Here is a 19,135-nt window from a genome sequence, read left to right on the forward strand (position 1 = left end):
TCCGCCTCCCTCCGGGTCGGTTCCTTTCAGTTCTGGTGCAGCAGACGACCCTCCGGCGCTCCGTCCCTGATCCTCGTTAGCTTTGTGAACTTGTCCCGGTCTGAGTCCGGGTTCTGATCGTCCCGGTCTGAGTCCTGGTTCTGATCGGTCCGGCCCCCCCGTGGTGAATCGAGCCTCCACTACAGACAAAGCCTCTGGCCCCGCCCCCTCGTCTGGAATCAGCTCCGGAGCTCCGGTCGGAGCCGACACCCCCCACTCTCCTGCTCCTCCTGCTCCTCCTCCGGACGTGTCGGGGCAGACTCCAGTGGAGGCGGGGCGGGGCGGGGCGGGGGGGTAGGAGTGTCCAATGCCTCCGGGCAGAGAACGGGGGGGGGGGGGGTTAGGTAAAGATCATTGATGAATTAGCCGCCTCCTCCTGCAGTTTATCTACCTCAGAGAAATCCATGAGAATGAGAGGGGCATCAGCACTCAGCCGAGGGGGGAGGGGCATCAGCACTCAGCCGAGGGGGGAGGGGCATCAGGCCTCGCATGCCGCTGGAATGCCCATAATAAAGGAGAGATGTGTGTGAGGGGAGGGGGCAAACAGGGAGGGGGCATCAGGAGGCGAGGCCGGGGCAACATCCCAACATAGGAGGAAGAAGTGCAACTTAAAAAGACCCCGCCTCCAACCGCCACGTTTACGTTCAAATCACCGTTAGCCCGACTTTAAAGAGAAAAAACAACCTGAAGCCGTCCGTCCTCGACCAATCACAGCAAGCAGCCGGTTCAGACCCGACAAGTCGAGGAAGCAGGAGATCCGGATCAACGGAGCGAGCCGTGGAGGTGACGGGAGAGTCAGCTAGTAGCAGTTAGCAGACATTAGCATGTAGCAGCTAGTAGCAGTAATAGGCTAGTAGCTGCTACAAGCAACTTATGTTCGACCGAACGGAAGCTGTCAAACGGAAAAGCTAACGCCAAGTCCAGAGGAAGACAGAGGACAGGAGGACGGTGGACGTTTGAAGTGTATAAATGTCTCTTCAAGTAAAAGAGGGGGGGGCGGAGCCTCTCTCGGCGCCGCTGCTACATCCGTCCCGGCGTAAGCCTCCGATTACGCTACACAAACAGCCGCTGCAGTTTTCCTTGTCGACTTTTAACTTCCTTTTTCCTACTTTTGCTGATGCAAACAAAGACTCTAAATGTAAAATGGCTCACATTAGCATTCCATTAGCTATGAACGCAACACAAAGCGCTAGCCCCGGGAGGCACGCGTGTCCTATTTCTGCCTCTCTATCCCAGCCAGACCCGGATTACATTCCTGGATTATTCCAGCGGGTACGTTACACGCTAGCACCGGCGGCTACCGCGGGCCAAGCTAGCATTGGTTAGCTCATGAGGCAGGAATGTGTTGCTCTCTGTAGGTTAGCTGCTAAGTGCTAGCTGAACGGAGAAGACGAGGACGCTGGTCGTTTGATCCTCTTTGATCCAGTTCATAATGAATCCAGTCACTGGTCAGGAGGTTCTCATGATGAAGAGGAGGGAGGAGGAGGAGGAGGACGCCCCTCTCAGCTCCTGACTGAAGCTCTGCTGGACCGGATGAGTCGCCAGCCGGACTCAATTACAGATGCTTTTATGGGATCCCATAAAGGATCAATGATGAAACGTTCCGTTCCCACTGTTGCCGTCGCAGCTATCAGCCTGAGCTAATGAAGCCGGAGAAGAGACTCCGCCCTCACAGGAAGCTATTGATTGAAACCAGAGCCGCCTCCTGAACGCCACCATCAGGAGGAGGTCTGACATCACTCACCCCCCCTCAGTGAGTAACCCCGGATCGGTTCAGGGTCCCTGAAGGGGTCCAGAACAGCCCGGAGGTCCGCCGGAGACCAACAGGAAGTGCATACTATATATGGTCAATGAAGCGGCCAATGACAAACATTAAACAGGAAGTTGAAACAACGAAAGGCATCCTTTCTTTTCATATGTTCAGGCTCCGCCCCCGGCTGCAGGCGTCGACCGGGGGCGGGGCGCGGCGTCCCTTTAAACCGGCTAATAGTCCTGTAGCTTCTCTCTCCTGTTAGATCCAATAACTTCAGCAGATTCCCCGATCAATAAAGCTCCGTCTCCTCTTCATGGAGGGTTATAGACATTTTAATCTGAAGTGATGGCTTCTCTTTAAATAAAACGACCCCCCCCCCCCCCCCCCGCGGCAAAATAAGACGAATATCCGAAACGACTGGAATGAGTGAAAATGCATCAACTTCAAATTCATTTTGGTCAATCTGTCAGAGCGAAGGACGGCGTCCCCGTCTCCGCGTCAGGACGGGGACGTTGGGGATCACTGAGTGGGAGGAGTCCCGCGTTATGCTGATTTGTGCGTCCACATTCGCCGTCCTTCTTTGTGTTTGACCGGATCCAGCGGCTCGGCTCTAATTGCTGCCCTTCGGGGATAATAACGCTCGCCGGAACGCCGGATCGGAATACAACCCCTTTTTATTGCCGTGTATGTTGGGCCTCTGGCGTCGGCCATTAATGTGTCGCGGTGAGATTAAATGGAAGCCGCGTTACGGGAAGGACGGAGGAGACGAAGAACGAAAAGCGGAAACTGTTCCAACGGAATCCATCCCTGGATTATTCTGCGTTTAAACCCCCGACACCCAGGTGGCGCTGTTCAGTAGCACTACTAATATTAATGAAAACACGTCCTGTTTCACACCAGGTGTGAATCACCTTCTTCTTGTTGAACAATCAGCATGCACTTCCTGCTTCCTGCACCTGAACACCGGCTCGTCTTTCCTGGATGACATCGGTCACCCTTCACCTTTGGGTCAAGAGGTTCACCGTGTGGACCTGGACTGTTTCCCCGTGTGGACCTGGAATGTTTCCCTGTGTGGACCTGGACTGTTTCCCCGTGTGGACCTGGACCGTTTCACCGTGTGGACCTGGAATGTTTCCCTGTGTGGACCTGGACTGTTTCCCCGTGTGGACCTGGAATGTTTCCCTGTGTGGACCTGGACTGTTTCAAAGTGTGGACCTGGACTATTTCACCGTGTGGACCTGGACTGTTTCCACCACCACCACATCTTGTCCCCGGAGGATTCGGGAGGACCAGAACCAAAGCAGAACCCAGAACCGCCCCCGGTCCCGCTGCGACTATAACTTTGTTTCCTCGCTTCAAATGGGCCGCGTGAAAGGAAACAATTGAAAGTCAGCGAGCGGAACGGATTTCCTGATCTGTCTTTCGACTCGGCTGATAAAAGGAAACAAGCGGTGAGATGAAATATTCAGGAAGCCCCAACACGTGGAGACGAATGTTTTATTGATCGAGCAAAGAACAATAGAGTCTCCGGTTCTGCCTTTAAGAACTTTTACTAACGGACCGAAAGTGACGGAGTCGTCCCTCCAGAGCCATTTTCCTGCTACGCTACGACGGCTAAGGTTAACAGCCTGCTCCGGAGGCTAATGGGAAGCGCCGGGGCTTTCCACTTACTGCAGCGGCGGGGGGGGCGGGGCTACGTCTGGGGAGGTATTATAGCTCCAGTTTGAAAAATGAATCGGAGGGTGAGGACGCTGTTTGTTCAGGGAGCAAGCAGCCGAGACGGAAGACAAAGCGCTGGGACGACAGGGACGCCGGAGGGGACGGAACGTTAGCCGGGCCGGAGGCCGACCCGAGAGGCCTCGCAGGAGACGCTAGGGATGCTAACGCTTCCTGCTCTGGACGAGTTTGAGGGCGGAGACACAAAAATCCTCCCGAACGTTCACAACGAGGGGAAAGTCTGTCCACTAGTGTCCCGCTGAAGCTGCAGCTAACGTTAGCATGTATGTATCTAGCAGCTGCAGCTAACGTTAGCATGTATGTATCTAGCAGCTGCAGCTAAAGTTAGCACGTATATATCTAGCAGCTGCAGCTAAAGTTAGCACGTATATATCTAGCAGCTGCAGCTAAAGTTAGCACGTATGTATCTAGCAGCTGCAGCTAAAGTTAGCACGTATATATCTAGCAGCTGCAGCTAACGTTAGCATGTATGTATCTAGCAGCTGCAGCTAAAGTTAGCACGTATGTATCTAGCAGCTGCAGCTAAAGTTAGCACGTATGTATCTAGCAGCTGCAGCTAAAGTTAGCACGTCTGCAGCGGATAGCTACAGCTAACAGGAGCACTGGGCTTTTTGTTAGCTTAACATTTTTACTAGCATCAGGGAGAGCGTTTGGGGAGAGATTTGTTCTCAGAGCAGGAAGTTCTAGAAAAGAGATGAACGCATTAAAGCGAGGAAAAAAAGAAGAGGCTAATTAGCATAAACCAATAATAAGTTAATAGCAAGTGTCAGCAAAAAGGAAACTACGTTCAATCGCTGTTTGAAATGTAAGACGTGGTTCCAGGAACGTTCCGGTCCAACGTTTATCCCGGTTGCCGGAGCGACGTCGACTGATTTACAGTTTATCTGAACCCGGGATGAGACCATGAATCACGATGTTCCAAACGCATTATCATAAGAGGCGGGGCTAAAGAAAAAGGTCGAGGCTGCTGAAGGCACCGACGCCAACCCGGTTCCGCCCATGCAGGGCGTGTTCAAACCCAAACCAGCAGAACAGAACCGAACAGAAGCGGCGAGGACGCCATCAGCCTCCCTGCTGTCATCACATCCAGAACCGGCCCGTTAGGAGACATTAAATCTTAATAGACTCCGCCCCAAACTAATTTACTCCTCCAGATTAACGATCCGCTCCGAACCAGAACCGCTCGGCCCAAGGTCACGGCGCCAACAACAACAAACCGCTCTGCAGGTTTAATCTCATTGGTCACCGGAGGATTAGCCGCCGCTGCGTCTCGGTACCGGCGGAGCGGCGCCGGACAGAGAGCACCAATCACGTGTCCCGTAAATACCCGTAGACCCGCCTCCGGCCTGGCGCCTTCACCACGGAGGTTCGACCCGTTCTGGACAGGGAACACCTGCAGTGGCGCCGGTCCACATTAACAACCCAGTTTAGATCCAGGTCCACGCAGTGAAACGGTTCTGGTTCTTCCACGGTTTGAGTCCGAGGCGGAATAATGAGTTTATTCATTCAGAACCGTTTAATGTCGGCCCGATGAGGAGCGCAGGGCTGGACCGGGTCCACTTCCAGGCCCGGTTCTGCTTTGGTGGTTTTCATATGAAGAGTTAAATTACCAGAAACGAATCACCTCTCAGCGGGTTCTGGGGCCAACAGTCAATGTGGGCCGTTACCGGGTCGTTAACCCGGTTCTCGGTTCTGTTAGAATCTGCTGTCCCCTGCTGACAGAACCATCCAGGATCCGGTTCCTCTACAGAACCAGTGATCACAGGTCAAGGACTTTAAACGGGTCTGAAGCCCGGTTCTGTCGGGGTTCTGATGAGGCGCCGTTTTTCTATCTGGGTCACCTTAAAAGTCAGAATCGGGATAAAGAGACTTTTGTCAGCAGAACCGCGGCGCCGGCGGGTCGGCCCTGGAAACGGGTTTTAAATAGAAGTGACGAGGCCACGCTTCCCAGCGCGGCGGTTCTGGATCAGAACCGCAATGAAACCATCAGACCTGAGGAGGCGGAGCTCGTTTTATCATCAATATTATAAAACGGATTTCTTCGTCTTCTGTGGCTCCGCCCATCTCGTTTCTACAGGTACGAGATGGGCGGAGCCAGAGGTACGCGTTTCAACCGGGTCAACCAGACGAGTTACCGTGGAGATAAATTAAAGCTCCTGAATCACCGTTATTGATCACAGTATAAAGACCAATAGGATGTGATGATGTCATAGCGTTTGGTGACCTTTGACCCAGTGATGACCTCATCAATCAACTGAAATCCAACAAGAAAAACGTGGATCCGGATCCTCAGATCCAAGCGCCAAAGTTCTTTCTACGGAAGCCTGGAGGTCCCGCTCCGGTCCCGCTCCGGTCCGGATCCGGTCCGGTCCGGTGTCCGTCTTTATAGCCACAATAACATTTGATATTTTTCCAGGAATTCTTTTTACGCTTTGACGCCTGTAAAAACTTCCAACGAGGCGTTCAGGAGCCGCGCGTCCGTAAACGCGTCGATACCTCTCAGAGTAAATGTCACCCGATCACCCGATCCCGCCCACGTTATTGATCGGTCTGTCACCGCATCGCATCACCCAGCGCCGACCCATTCGCCTCGGGGCCGAGCGTTACGGCGACAGAAACCGTTTACCGCTCGCTACACACACTAGCATGAAGCTCAGAGCCCAAAGGCATGCTGGGAAAACAAACCTCCGCTGCAGAGGAGACGCTGGGTTCGGCGTAACGCTACGAGCAGCGTTAGCTAGCATGAATCTATGAACCTGGACCTGAAGACCCGCCCCGAGAACCTGGATCTCCTCGGACCTTTGCTCCAGAACCTCTGGACGGAGACACTCAGACCGGATCAGGGTCCGACTCCACGGGAACGCCACGGACCGGCGTCGGGAACGCTCGCCGCAGGAAACCACGGCTCCGTTAATCCGAACGGGAGCGAATCGTCACTAATTCAATATCCGGGTCCTGAGTCGGGTCCAAGATCCAGATGGGACAGGCCTGTGATGTCATCACCTCCACCGAGGTCAAAGGTCACAGGGAGCTGGAGAACGAGGTCGGCTGCTGGAACCGTGGAAGAGTTTTATCTCCTAAAATATCAGGTAGGAAAACACAGTGCAGCGGTATCCATGACGACGAGAAAATCCTGTTTCAACCAGTTCTTCCAGGAGAAAGAGGGGGCGGAGCTTTACAAAAGGTTACTTAAAACAGTTAATATTTATAATAAAGAAATCCCAAATGTTTAAACAGATGGAATTTAAGTTTAATTGAATTTCTCCTGATGACATCACCAGCCAATCACATCCATTCCTGCCTCTGATTGGTCCTCAGACGGACACCAGCACTCCGGTCCGTCCCTTGGGATCCGGTCCCGGGGGGCGTTCCCAGTTTATTCCCGTTGCTCCTTGTCCTCCGTTTCAATGCTAGCGTGGCGGCGTTCAGAGATGCTAATGCTACCTGCGGCCGCTGAAGCCGTTCCTTTATCATAACTCACGCCACCAGCAGGCTCCGCCCCCTCTACCCTTCTGCTTTCATTTCGGCGCCCCGCCCCCCTCTGGGGGCTCTCCTCTTCCTCATCGCTGCTGATGAGGGTTCTGGGTAATGAAGTCCTCGCCGGCTGGACGTTTTATTTTTGTATTTAGTACGCAGCCGCGGACGGAGGCTTTGTTCCCGGAATGTTTTCCTCCTTGGCAGCGTTCCGGCTTTTCCGACTGGAGCCGTGAGGCGATGAACAATCGCTGACTGAAGGTCGCTGAACACCTGCGAGCCGTTTTCATGTTCGTAATTTGGCAGCTTCGGGTTTTATTAACACCCGGGGGGGGGAAGACTTTCACCAGCCCGTCAATCATCTGTTTAGCCCCGCCCCTCCCCTCCCTTTAAGATGAAGAGATGCTGATTAAAGGATTAATTTGTGATTAAATCAATAACTATTTGAAATCTCAACTTGATGCTGATTCGTGAGATTATCCGGATCATCTCAATAAAACTTTATTGAACAAGTTTTTCTTACAAATTCTGTTTTATATGATCTCGGGGGGGCTCAGGTGCCGGCCCGTTTCTAGCATCAGGCCCGCCTGGTTGACATTCATGTGGGTCACTGCTGGACCGAGGACAGACTGGTGGGGGGGTCACGGGGGGGGGGGGTCTGGACCGGATGACAGATGAGACCGAAAGCCCCCCCCTCCCCCGTCAGGCTGACACACGTCAGCGTAATAAAGTGTGTGTGTGTGTGGGGGGGGGGGACATGGCCACGCCCCTCCCAGAGCCAAGCAACAAGGATTTTGCTGATCGCTCACAACGGCGGGATGAGCAGGCGAGGACAAAGCGGGTCTGAATGTCCCCCTCTGTTGGACAACAGGCCGCAGCTGAGGACCCCAGGGGGCGGGGCAATAATACTGAGAACCAACGGCCAATCAGGCGCAGCGGCGATGAGGCTCATTCTGCCACCAACATGCTATGATGTCACAATTTACAAAAGTTTAGACATCAGTGGAATGAATGTACCAGAGCGGATCCACCAGAACCGGAGCGGATCCACCAGAACCGGAGCGGATCCACCTGAACCGGATCAGATCCACCAGAACCGGAGCGGATCCACCTGAACCGGAGCGGATCCACAAGGACCGGAGCGGATCCACAAGAACCAGAGCGGATCCACCAGAACCGGATCAGATCCACCAGAACCGGAGCGGATCCACCAGAACCGGAGCGGACCCACCAGAACCAGAGCGGATCCACAAGAACCGGATCAGATCCACAAGAACCGGAGCGGATCCACAAGAACCGGAGTGGATCCACCTGAACCGGAGCGGATCCTCCTGGACTGGACCAGTGTTCTTAGCCTCGTTCTGACAGCGACTTGAGTTCGGATCCAGAATCCAGAAACTCTGAATGTTTCTGCTCCGTGTTTCTGAAAGGCTCCGCCCATCTTTTATTTTTAGACGCCTTTAATGGAGTGTTGGGGGGGGGGGGGGGGGGCTGCCGGGAAGGGCCCGGTGGCAACCGATCGGTTTCTCCGCGTGAGAATCTCATTCCTCATGATGACTGATGAGGATCCGCCTCCTCAGGTAGGAACAGGTATTACTTATCGCATCGTGAGCTGCTGGGTGTCGCCATGACGACAGGTTCCAAACTCCGGGAAGACGGGAATGAATAAGTCATCAGAACAAATGTCCCGATGGCTCGCCGTCCGTCCGTCTCGCCTCTTATTGCGCTTGACGGACTTTGTTGACGGGGACACTTAAAAGCCTCGACGGTTCGGATCCTCAGAATAGACGCGGTTCAGGGTCCACTTTGGATCCTCTCGGGGATGTTCTGGACCGGTTCCATGTGAAAGTGTCACAAGTTAGCTTCTGTTGTCATTTGATGCTCTAAAAATAACGTCGGCTTGTCTCCGCCTTCCTCTGCTCCACGTTAGCGCTGAAAACTGCTCCACGTTAGCGCTGATCTCTGCTCCACGTTAGCGCTGATCTGCTCCACGTTAGCGCTGATCTGCTCCACGTTAGCGCTGATCTGCTCCACGTTAGCGCTGATCTGCTCCACGTTAGCGCTGATCTCTGCTCCACGTTAGCGCTGATCTGCTCCACGTTAGCGCTGATCTCTGCTCCACGTTAATGCTGAAAACTGCTCCACGTTAGCGCTGAAAACTGCTCCACGTTAGCGCTGATCTCTGCTCCACGTTAGCGCTGATCTGCTTCACGCTAGCGCTGATCTGCTCCACGTTAGCGCTGATCTGCTCCACGTTAGCGCTGATCTCTGCTCCACGTTAGCGCTGATCTGCTCCACGTTAATGCTGAAAACTGCTCCACGTTAGCGCTGATCTGCTTCACGTTAGCGCTGATCTCTGCTCCACGTTAGCGCTGATCTGCTCCACGTTAGTGCTGAAAACTGCTCCACGTTAGCGCTGATCTCTGCTCCACGTTAGCGCTGATCTGCTCCACGTTAGTGCTGATCTGCTCCACGTTAGCGCTGATCTGCTCCACGTTAGCGCTGATCTCTGCTCCACGTTAGCGCTGATCTGCTCCACGTTAGTGCTGAAAACTGCTCCACGTTAGCGCTGATCTGCTCCACGTTAGCGCTGATCTGCTCCACGTTAGCGCTGAAAACTGCTCCACGTTAGCGCTGATCTGCTTCACGCTAGCGCTGATCTGCTCCACGTTAGCGCTGAAAACCGCTGTGTTTCCGGCGGCGCTGGACGTCTCACCTTTAGGGGCGTGTCGTTTGAGGAAGACGACGGCCGCCAGAGCCCGAGACCGAACGCGGTGAACCCGCCGGTGGCGCCCGGGGCGGTTCTGATGCTGTCAAACCGGAGAGCGGCCTCCATCTGTCAGGAGGCGAGCACGGCGGCGTTCCGATCTGGAGCGGCAGCTTCCCTAAAGGCGGGACTGTCCCATATGTTCCGTCCCGCTGTCTTCTGAAGACGCATTCACACGCTTCAGCCTGCTTGTTGCATTGAAACAGCTGCGTCCATGTTTGTAGTTTCTGGGTAATAAAACTACAGAAAACGTGAATCTGGATTCCGTTCATCACTATAATTAAAACCGAACGATGACTTCGTGAAACAAAACGTTCCGAGTGGGAATGTTTACACTGTAAAAACAAATGAAACGAACACGAAGATGGAAGGAGGTTGTTGCTCGTCACCGGGGACAACGGGACAACGGGGGCAACGGGAGCTGCCACGTCGGATTCCGGGAGACGACGTTGTTTTCTGAAAAAAGACGGGACAACCCGGAAAACGTCGGAGCGTCGCGTTACCGCGGAGACTCCAAAACATCAAAGTCTTAATTTATTGAGCAGGACACGTCCGGTCCGCCGGACCACTCGGGGTGACAGCTGGAACACCTGAGCTACCTGATTGGGGAGGGAGGGGCTGGGATGCTCAGCCACATGAGGGGGCGTGTCGCTCTGTGGCGTGCTTTGATGGTCGCCTTTAAAGAGAAGGAGCTTATGAATATTCATGAGCCGCGCCCTCCGTTAGCAGCTTGTCTGAACGGTTTAACGCTTCATCGCACAAACGCAGCATTTCTCGCCGTTATAGTAACCCCCCCCCATATGGACCCCCTTGACCGCCATCACGTCCGCTGGCGGCGCTGGACGGAGGAAACAACGTACGTGACCTAGTTGTTCATTAAACGGCGTCCTCGAGGGCCGCTCATCTGCAGCGCAAACAAAAGCCATTGTTCTGTAAGATGCTTATGGGGGCGGGGCCGGGGCAGAGGGGGCGGGGCCGGGGGGTAATGCACTCATATTTCTACACAACTCACAAATAAATGTTTTCAGCCTCATTGAAACACGTCGATGCAGCAGATTTAAACGTGGAGAAGCCACGCCCACAATGGATGCCAACAGTTCAGCCAATCAGAGGTCAAGGTTTAACAACATAATTTTCTGATCAGTCATCAACAAATCAGGGAATTTAATCATTAGAATCAATGAACCGTTAGCCAATCAATATCGCTGATCAGGTCTTTATTGATCATTTTAGTTGATCAATACAATGCTGGAGGAGAATATTCCAGACGAAGAAACGGTTCTGAAGGGGGTGGAGCCTGGTACCGCCACGTCCGTTAGCATTAGCATGTTAGCAGCTGATTCATTCCACTGCAGCAACACGACCCGGTTTACTGAGCCTCACCAGAGAACGTAATCCCGTTAGCGGTCCCGGCTGGGGGCCGGACCCGGATCCATTACCCTCCAGGTAAGACCCGATGCCTGCTGCGGCCGCTGGGAAGGTCTGGCAGCCGGATTCACGTTCCGGTTTTCCATCAGCGGTCCGGGAAGTTTACTGGCGTCGGAATCCCGACGGACTGAACACACGAATAAAGACGAACCCAACGAGGCGAGAACCAGGGTCCAGGTTCACATAGTGAAACGGTCCAGGTTCACATAGTGAAGCGGTCCAGGCTCACATAGTGAAGCGGTCCAGGTTCACATAGTGAAACGGTCCAGGTTCACATAGTGAAACGGTCCAGGTTCACATAGTGAAACGGTCCAGGTTCACATAGTGAAGCGGTCCAGGTTCACATAGTGAAACGGTCCAGGTTCACATAGTGAAGCGGTCCAGGTTCACATAGTGAAATGGGACCCCCCCCCCCCCAGTAATGAGATGCTTTAACAGGCAAATCAGTCCAAGGCTCACGCTGATCGAGTCAGTTACCCACAATGCAAAGGCCATGAGATGAATTCATGAAGAATTGAACACATTAATCAGGCGTCACGTCAGGGTCACTGAGGGGGCGGGGCTGAAGGGATTTATTAAAGCCCTGCTTCACTCTTAGAGATAAAGATTTGTGTCCTCGTGTCGTAAATACTTTGGTGTTAAATATCCAACGAAGCAGCGAGAAGGACGGACGCGTTTTATTTCTGCAAAGGAAAACAGAACGTAGAACCGTTCTACGAAAAACGACAGGTCGCCGCAGCTAGCAGCCGTTAGTAGCTGCTAGCTGCTACCAGACGCTAACAGTTAGCAGCTCGTGACAGGAGGCAGCTAGCAGCCATTAGCGTCTGGTAGTAGCTAGCAGCTGATTCAAAGGCACACCTGTCCTCAGGTGAGGTCCCGGAGCAGGTCTGGGTCCGACTTCCTTCCTTCGTGTGAATAAACTAAAACCTTGCAGATCCGTGTCTTTGTTGCGGCGCCTTCCGCATCAAAGTCACATGACCACGATCTGATCTAGAACCGGATCTGAGCTAGAACCGGATCTGAGCTAGAACCGCATATGAAAGAGACTCGACCCCCCCTCAGAGTCCCGCCCTGTATCCTGGTTCTAGACCAGCGGTGCAGAAACCCTGACTGGGTCGGCTGTGGGTGGAGTTCTGCCACGCTCCACGGGCCCGGCGGCGGGAACGCCGGGACCGTGCCGGTTGGGAAGCCAGATGTTTCACCGGAAGCCTCTCGGCAGACCGGAGGAAACAAAGACGCTCAACAAACGGCGGGCGAATCCGATCAGGGCGGCGTTTTCACGGCGCCGACAGAAGGCGGGATAATTGGAAGCATCCTTAACGGCCGGCGTTCCCGTTAACGGCGCTCCCGTTTAATTCCAGCCCTTCTGACGGAGCTCGGCGTTAATTAAACCGGTAAAACCGGATTTAATGCTTCATTCAGATGTTTATTCCCGTTTCACCGGAACGCCGGTTTACAAACACGATTTAAGAACATTTTGTTGTGAGCATTAAAGTACTAGTATAGTATATGTACTAGTACTAGTACTACTAGTACTACTACCGGACCCGAAACAACCGGCGACGCCGCCGTGTTGCGTTCGGAGTCAAATCAAAAACACGGTAATGTGGCGTCATCCTGGTCGTCATGGATACAGGTGGGTCCGGCGTGAATGCAGCGGACCGGTTCTGTTGCGGCGCCGAGACCTTCACAAACACACCTTCCTGCTCCGGGCCGGGACGGTGCCGTTCATCAACCATATTGGATGTTAAGGACAGTGAGACCGCCATCGGGTCTGGTTCTGATGGAGCCGTCCGAGGCGTGACCGGCGTTCCTGACCGGCGTTCCTGACGTCTTTGTGGAAGGTGATTCTCGGCGCCGTTCCTGGAATGAAGAACCCGCTTGCTATTCTGCCCCGAGGCCCGCCGGCGCCGCTTTAATTAAACGTCTCGTAAATCATCAGAACCGTCTCCGCTCCAACGGAATGTTCGGAGCGGGATCGTCGTGTCGGCTACGGCTAAGCTAACAGGAAGTGTCCCTGCCCTCCCTCGAAGGATGACTCATCAGATTCTGCTCAAACCCATCCGTGGAGATTCCGATCCGACATCCAGTTCCATCTCTTCCCGTCTCCGAGCCAGCGTTCCCGCAGCAGGTGAATCCCGGAATGTTTGTCCGGTTCTGAAGAGACGAGCTTCCCTGCAGACGATCCCGGAGGTTCACCGATCGGCTGCTCGTCTTTAAGGTTTGGGATCAGCTCAGGAACGCCAGGGAACGCCGGGAACGCCGCCTCCTCTCCGGATCCGTCTGAATGATCTTCCCATCAGGAAGTGAAACTCTTCCCGATCTTTGATCGCCCACCCTCCCCCACAGATGAAGGATTCCTCCTCTTCCTCCGCGCTGATATTTAAAGCAAACATCCTGGAAAACGCCGGATTAGGATGCTAATCCGCTAATCTGCAGATAATCTGTCATTAAAATCTGGATTCAAACATTCGGCTTTTACAAATCCGGTGGCGCTAAATCCCGCCTCCGGAGCAACGAGCTGGACTTTGGTGAGCGTGGGCCCGCCTCTCCTCACCTGTATTGGTTTTCCATTGGGTGAGAAGTACCTGGTGCTACGGTACGTCTTTAGCTCCGCCTCCCTCGTGGATTGTAAACAGACCGTCCCGCATCGAGCATCAATCTGGTGTCCCGACACGGAGGTCAACGGGATCCGGATCAAAAGGAATCCCTTGTTTGAAGAATGAATGGAGGAGGAGAACGCCCCGTTTACAGCCGACGAGCGTCTGGACGACTTCTGTCCCGGTCCCGAGTTCCTCGGACACAAACGCTCAAATAGTCCGGGTTCGCACTAACTGTCGCTAACACGCTAACCGTCACGCTAGCCACTGCGCCGCGAGGCTAAAGTTCACGCCTGCAGGACATTAAACTCACAAACCGTTCATGTTGTTGGGCGTAAACAAACAAGGCGGGCCGAGAACGGGCGTCGCCGGTTCAGAAAGCAGTTTCCAACCGGAACGGGAAGTGCTAACTTTAGCTTCAGCCGTATTAGCATGTATGAAGCAGCACCCAGCTGCAGCGAGCTTTCTGCGGCGCGGATGTGGCGTGGCGGCGCAGCACCCGCCCACGGACCCCCGGCGGTCGCTGCTTGCATGCAGAATTCAGCCGGCCGCTCACCTGCCTGCCAAAACACAGACGTTCGCTCAGATCTCCACTTAAATTCATTTGCAATTGGCGACCGTTGCCCCGCTCGAGCACGGAGACGGCGAACTGCCAAACGGAGAGTCGCACTGCCAAACGGCGCTCCCCGGAGAGAAGCGAGGCGGGGAGCGGCCCGAAAGCCGGCGTGGAGTCAGCAGAACGAGGATAAATAAAGGAACTACAACAACCAGGCTCACACCGGGAGCTACAACAACCAGGCTCACACCGGGAACTACAACAACCAGGCTCACACCGGGAACCACAACAACCAGGCTCACACCGGGAACTACAACAACCAGGCTCACACCGGGAGCTACAACAACCAGGCTCACACCGGGAACTACAACAACCAGGCTCACACCGGGAGCTACAACAACCAGGCTCACACCGGGAGCTACAACAACCAGGCTCACACCGGGAGCTACAACAACCAGGCTCACACCGGGAGCTACAACAACCAGGCTCACACCGGGAGCTACAACAACCAGGCTCACACCGGGAACTACAACAACCAGGCTCACACCGGGAGCCACAACAACCAGGCTCACACCGGGAACTACAACAACCAGGCTCACACCGGGAGCTACAACAACCAGGCTCACACCGGGAGCTACAACAACCAGGCTCACACCGGGAACTACAACAACCAGGCTCACACCGGGAGCTACAACAACCAGGCTCACACCGGGAACTACAACAACCAGGCTCACACCGGGAGCTACAACAACCAGGCTCACACCGGGAACCACAACAACCAGGCTCACACCGGGAGCTACAACAACCAGGCTCACACCGGGAACCACAACAACCAGGCTCACACCGGGAACTACAACAACCAGGCTCACACCGGGAACTACAACAACCAGGCTCACACCGGGAACTACAACAACCAGGCTCACACCGGGAACTACAACAACCAGGCTCACACCGGGAACTACAACAACCAGGCTGCGTCTCAGGAGGACGTTGTAAGACGTCCCGCTAAACGTCGTCGTAGGCCACGCCTCCTTACTTGGCCGGGTTTTGCCCCCGTCACAAGAGTTGTGATTTGAAGTCCTACGAGCTAGCAGCTAGCAGCTAGCGGCTAAATGATCAGCACAATCAAAGACCGAGCTGATCGTTTCGGGTTCATGAAGATTCTGAATCCGCACGGCTGCGTTTCAGGGCGTCGGCTTTATTACGGCTGAGGCGATAAAACGCGGCAGAATAATATTCAATCAGCCTGATTGATAGTTCTAGAATAATCCGTGTCTATTGGTTATTTGGGGAGGGGGGGTCATTTCAGAGCCATTAGCATCAGTCAGAGGAACGACAGCGCCGATTAGCGCCGGCGCCCACAGGAGGACGCCCGACTTAGATTTAATGCCACGCCTTAACCACACCCACAATAATTAAGCACCTCACTTTGACCCCGCCCCCAACAAACTTTAACCACAAATGCTTTCAATTTCAAATGTCTCCAACTTCCAGCCGGGAACGTCCCCGCCCGTCTCCAGACGAGGACGGCGTCCTCTCGCTGACCTTGGAACGGGACGGACGAGGACGGACGAGGACGGACGAGGACGGACGAGGACGGACGAGGACGGACGAGGACGGACGAGGACGGCTTCAACGCGCTAAACTAATGAAGCAAACGTCCTTCCCATAATTACACTGAACTCTCGGATAAATCTCTCCGCTGCTAATTACAGAGGGAAGAAATAAAACGGGAAAACCGGCGCCCGAAGTGGGGCGGAGCTTCCCGTGGGACGCCGCCCCCTGCTGAGGTGAGCAACCATCTGACGGACGTTAGGACGAGCGAGAACCACCTAGCATGTAATAAGACACGGGACGGAGCGGGACGGAGCGGGACGGAAAAAACATCCCGGCCATAAACAAGGAGCAGGAGGAGCAGGAGGAGCAGGAGGAGCAGGAGGAGGAGCAGGAGGCCCATCATCAGCCTCCTGTCCCGTCGTCCCTCCTCGGACGGACGGAGGACTTCCTGAATAGCAATCGCCTCCCCAGCATCAATCCATCTTCTCCTTCATTAAGGAGGCGGCGCCTCCTCTCAGATGTCATAAAGGAGAACACACAAGAGGCCAGAAACGCACGAGAATTATTAACCCGACAACCTGGAGGAGGCGTGTGTGTGTGTGTGCGCGCGCTTCATTCTTCATACAGGTTGATTCCACATTGAAGCCGCCTCCTCCTCCTCCTCCTCCTCCTCCTCCTCCTCCGGACAGTTATTGCAGGAGTCAAATGAAAGGCGGTTCAGATCTCCATCTCTGCTCCTGCTGCAGCTGGAAGGAGGCTGCGTCCAGAAGGAGGAGGAGGAGGAGGAGATCCTGCCAACTCCTCCCCTCATCACTCCATCCCATTAATCACATCTGGTCTCCATGGAAACAGAGACCTCCTCCGGACAGAAATATATCTTTAAATGTCATTAGAGTTTAGAAGGAGCAACAGAAAAGCCGTGCTGAGGATGAGGTTAGCGTGTTAGCAGGGTGCTAGCACAGGATGACTGTTAGCATTCTGCTACCCAGCAGCTACGACATCATTGAGGATTATAAAACAGGTCGTTTCCAAAAGACTAGCAAGTCTGCAATGTGTTAGCATCAGCTGTGTTCAGCAGGCTACCACGTTAGCATCAGCTGTGTTCAGCAGGCTACCACGTTAGCATCAGCCGTGTTCAGCAGGCTACCACGTTAGCATCAGCCGTGTTCAGCAGGCTACCACGTTAGCATCAGCCGTGTTCAGCAGGCTACCATGTTAGCATCAGCCGTGTTCAGCAGGCTACCATGTTAGCATCAGCTGTGTTCAGCAGGCTACCACGTTAGCATCAGCCGTGTTCAGCAGGCTACCACGTTAGCATCAGCCGTGTTCAGCAGGCTACCACGTTAGCATCAGCCGTGTTCAGCAGGCTACCATGTTAGCATCAGCCGTGTTCAGCAGGCTACCATGTTAGCATCAGCTGTGTTCAGCAGGCTACCGTTTTGAACAGGCTACCATTAGTTGGAGACAACTAGGCTTGGATGTCATTAGCTTAGCATTTCCGCTAGCATTAAGCTCAACATACAGCCCGCCTCTGATCCTGTGATCTTCCTTAGCAACATGCTATCTAGTCGCTAAGATGTAAGATGTTACCGCCCACGCTAATCAGCCGGACTCGCCGTACGACACAGATCCGCTCGCCAAGAAGGAAGGTTCGAATAAGAGCGATGAAGAGGAAGTGAGCACGCATCACTCCTTTGGCTCCTCCCCCCCGATCTGTCAGGCTGCGCCTCCTCAAGGCTGACGGGGGCGGGGGCTCAATAAAACGGTTTGTGAGGTGGGAGTCGATGGACGGCGAGCGCGACATCATCGACGGCCCGTAAACCAGCTGCTCCTCGTGGCTCCTCCTTCCACCAGGAGGCGCCACGAGGAGCAGCTAAAACCAACGAGGAGTCAAGTGGAGGCAGAAATAGGAGGAGACAACGCCAAACCTGATTGGCCGAGATTTACAGGTAGAACAGATGAAGGACGAGGTCACGCGGCGCCACGAGACACAAAGGACCGTTTCCCCGCGTGAACCCGGACTGTTTCACGGCGTGAACCCGGACTGTTTCAAGGCGTGAACCCGGACTATTTTCCTGTGCGAACCCGGACTGTTTGATGGCATGAACCCGGACTGTTTCCCCGCGTGAACCCGGACTGTTTCACCGCAGCAACGACTGGCGTGACATGACTGAAAGCTTTTAAGCGGCGCCGGCGGCGGGAGCTTCTCCCTGCCGTCGTCCTGAAGGACACAAACGGCGTCTCCGTCCGGCGCCGGGCCGGTCCATCAATCCGGTCGGACAGAGGAAACCCAAAAAGATGGCTTCCCTTCTAAATTGATTCGTGATGGGACGAGCTTCCAGTCCTCGGGACACGATCCGCTCCACTTCCTCCTAACAAGGAGGAGAGAAGACGGAAAGACGGCGTCCAATGTGGGCGTCCATTACGGCGGGGAGAGTCATCGCCTGCGTTCCAGCCACAAAGGAAGCGGTGAATGGGAAGAATGTCGCCCGGAGAGGTCAGGGCGGGATCTTCATGAGGAGGAAGAGCACGCGATGTCAATCGGAGGGAGGAGGCGGAGCGAAGGAGGGAGGAGTCAAGCTGTCCACCCGGCGCCGTCGTGGTTTAGTCCAAGTGAAGACAACGATGACGTCCAGCGTCCCGCAGCTCCCACAGGAACGCCATCAACCGGGTAGCCCTTCCTCCTCGGGCCCTCCCCTCCGCCCCAGGTGACGGCGTGATGAGGAGCGGCTCCTCCTCTTTGAGCGGGAGACGGCGGGACGTTTGTCCCACACCGAGCGTCTCTTGTAAACTTTCTGCAACACGAGGGCTGGGAATACGGAGCAGCGAGCGCTCATGAATATTCAGCAGCTGCTCCCGTCTGCCCGGATACAAGACAACGCCTCTGAGGATACGCGTCGCCATGACGATTATTCAGCTAACCAAAGCAGACGTCTCCTTCAGCCTTAACGGCATTACTCGTCTTCCTCGGCGTTTTACGGCAGCCAATCAGATGAGAGAACAGGCAGCGTAGCAGGACGGAGGCGGGTCTTAGCTATCAATGCTAGCTAACCAACTGGACGTAGGCGGGATGCTAGCTAACCCTTTATTCATGTTGCGGCTAAATGTGAGTCTGTAACCATGACAACCGGCTGACCCCCGTAGGTTGAATTCTAAACCTCGGGATCAATAAGCCGACGTTGTTTTAGCTACCTGCTGAATCATGCTAGCTCGCGTCTGTCCTG

The 19,135-nt window shown here is 54.4% G+C and overlaps 1 protein-coding gene across 1 annotated transcript in view; it reads left to right on the forward strand.

The window, feature by feature from the left end:
• Positions 1–6,506: 6,506 nt before the first annotated feature.
• dtx2 (deltex 2, E3 ubiquitin ligase) overlaps positions 6,507–19,135 on the forward strand; it is a 16,361-nt gene continuing 3,732 nt past the window's right edge. The window contains exons 1-2 of the mRNA XM_068744183.1: positions 6,507–6,572; positions 14,570–15,346. Of these exons, the coding sequence (XP_068600284.1) occupies positions 6,507–6,572; positions 14,570–15,346 (843 nt within the window). The remainder of the gene's footprint in view (positions 6,573–14,569; positions 15,347–19,135) is intronic.

Source organism: Brachionichthys hirsutus, chromosome 10, assembly GCF_040956055.1.
Source record: "Brachionichthys hirsutus isolate HB-005 chromosome 10, CSIRO-AGI_Bhir_v1, whole genome shotgun sequence".
Taxonomy (NCBI): Eukaryota; Metazoa; Chordata; class Actinopteri; order Lophiiformes; family Brachionichthyidae; genus Brachionichthys; species Brachionichthys hirsutus.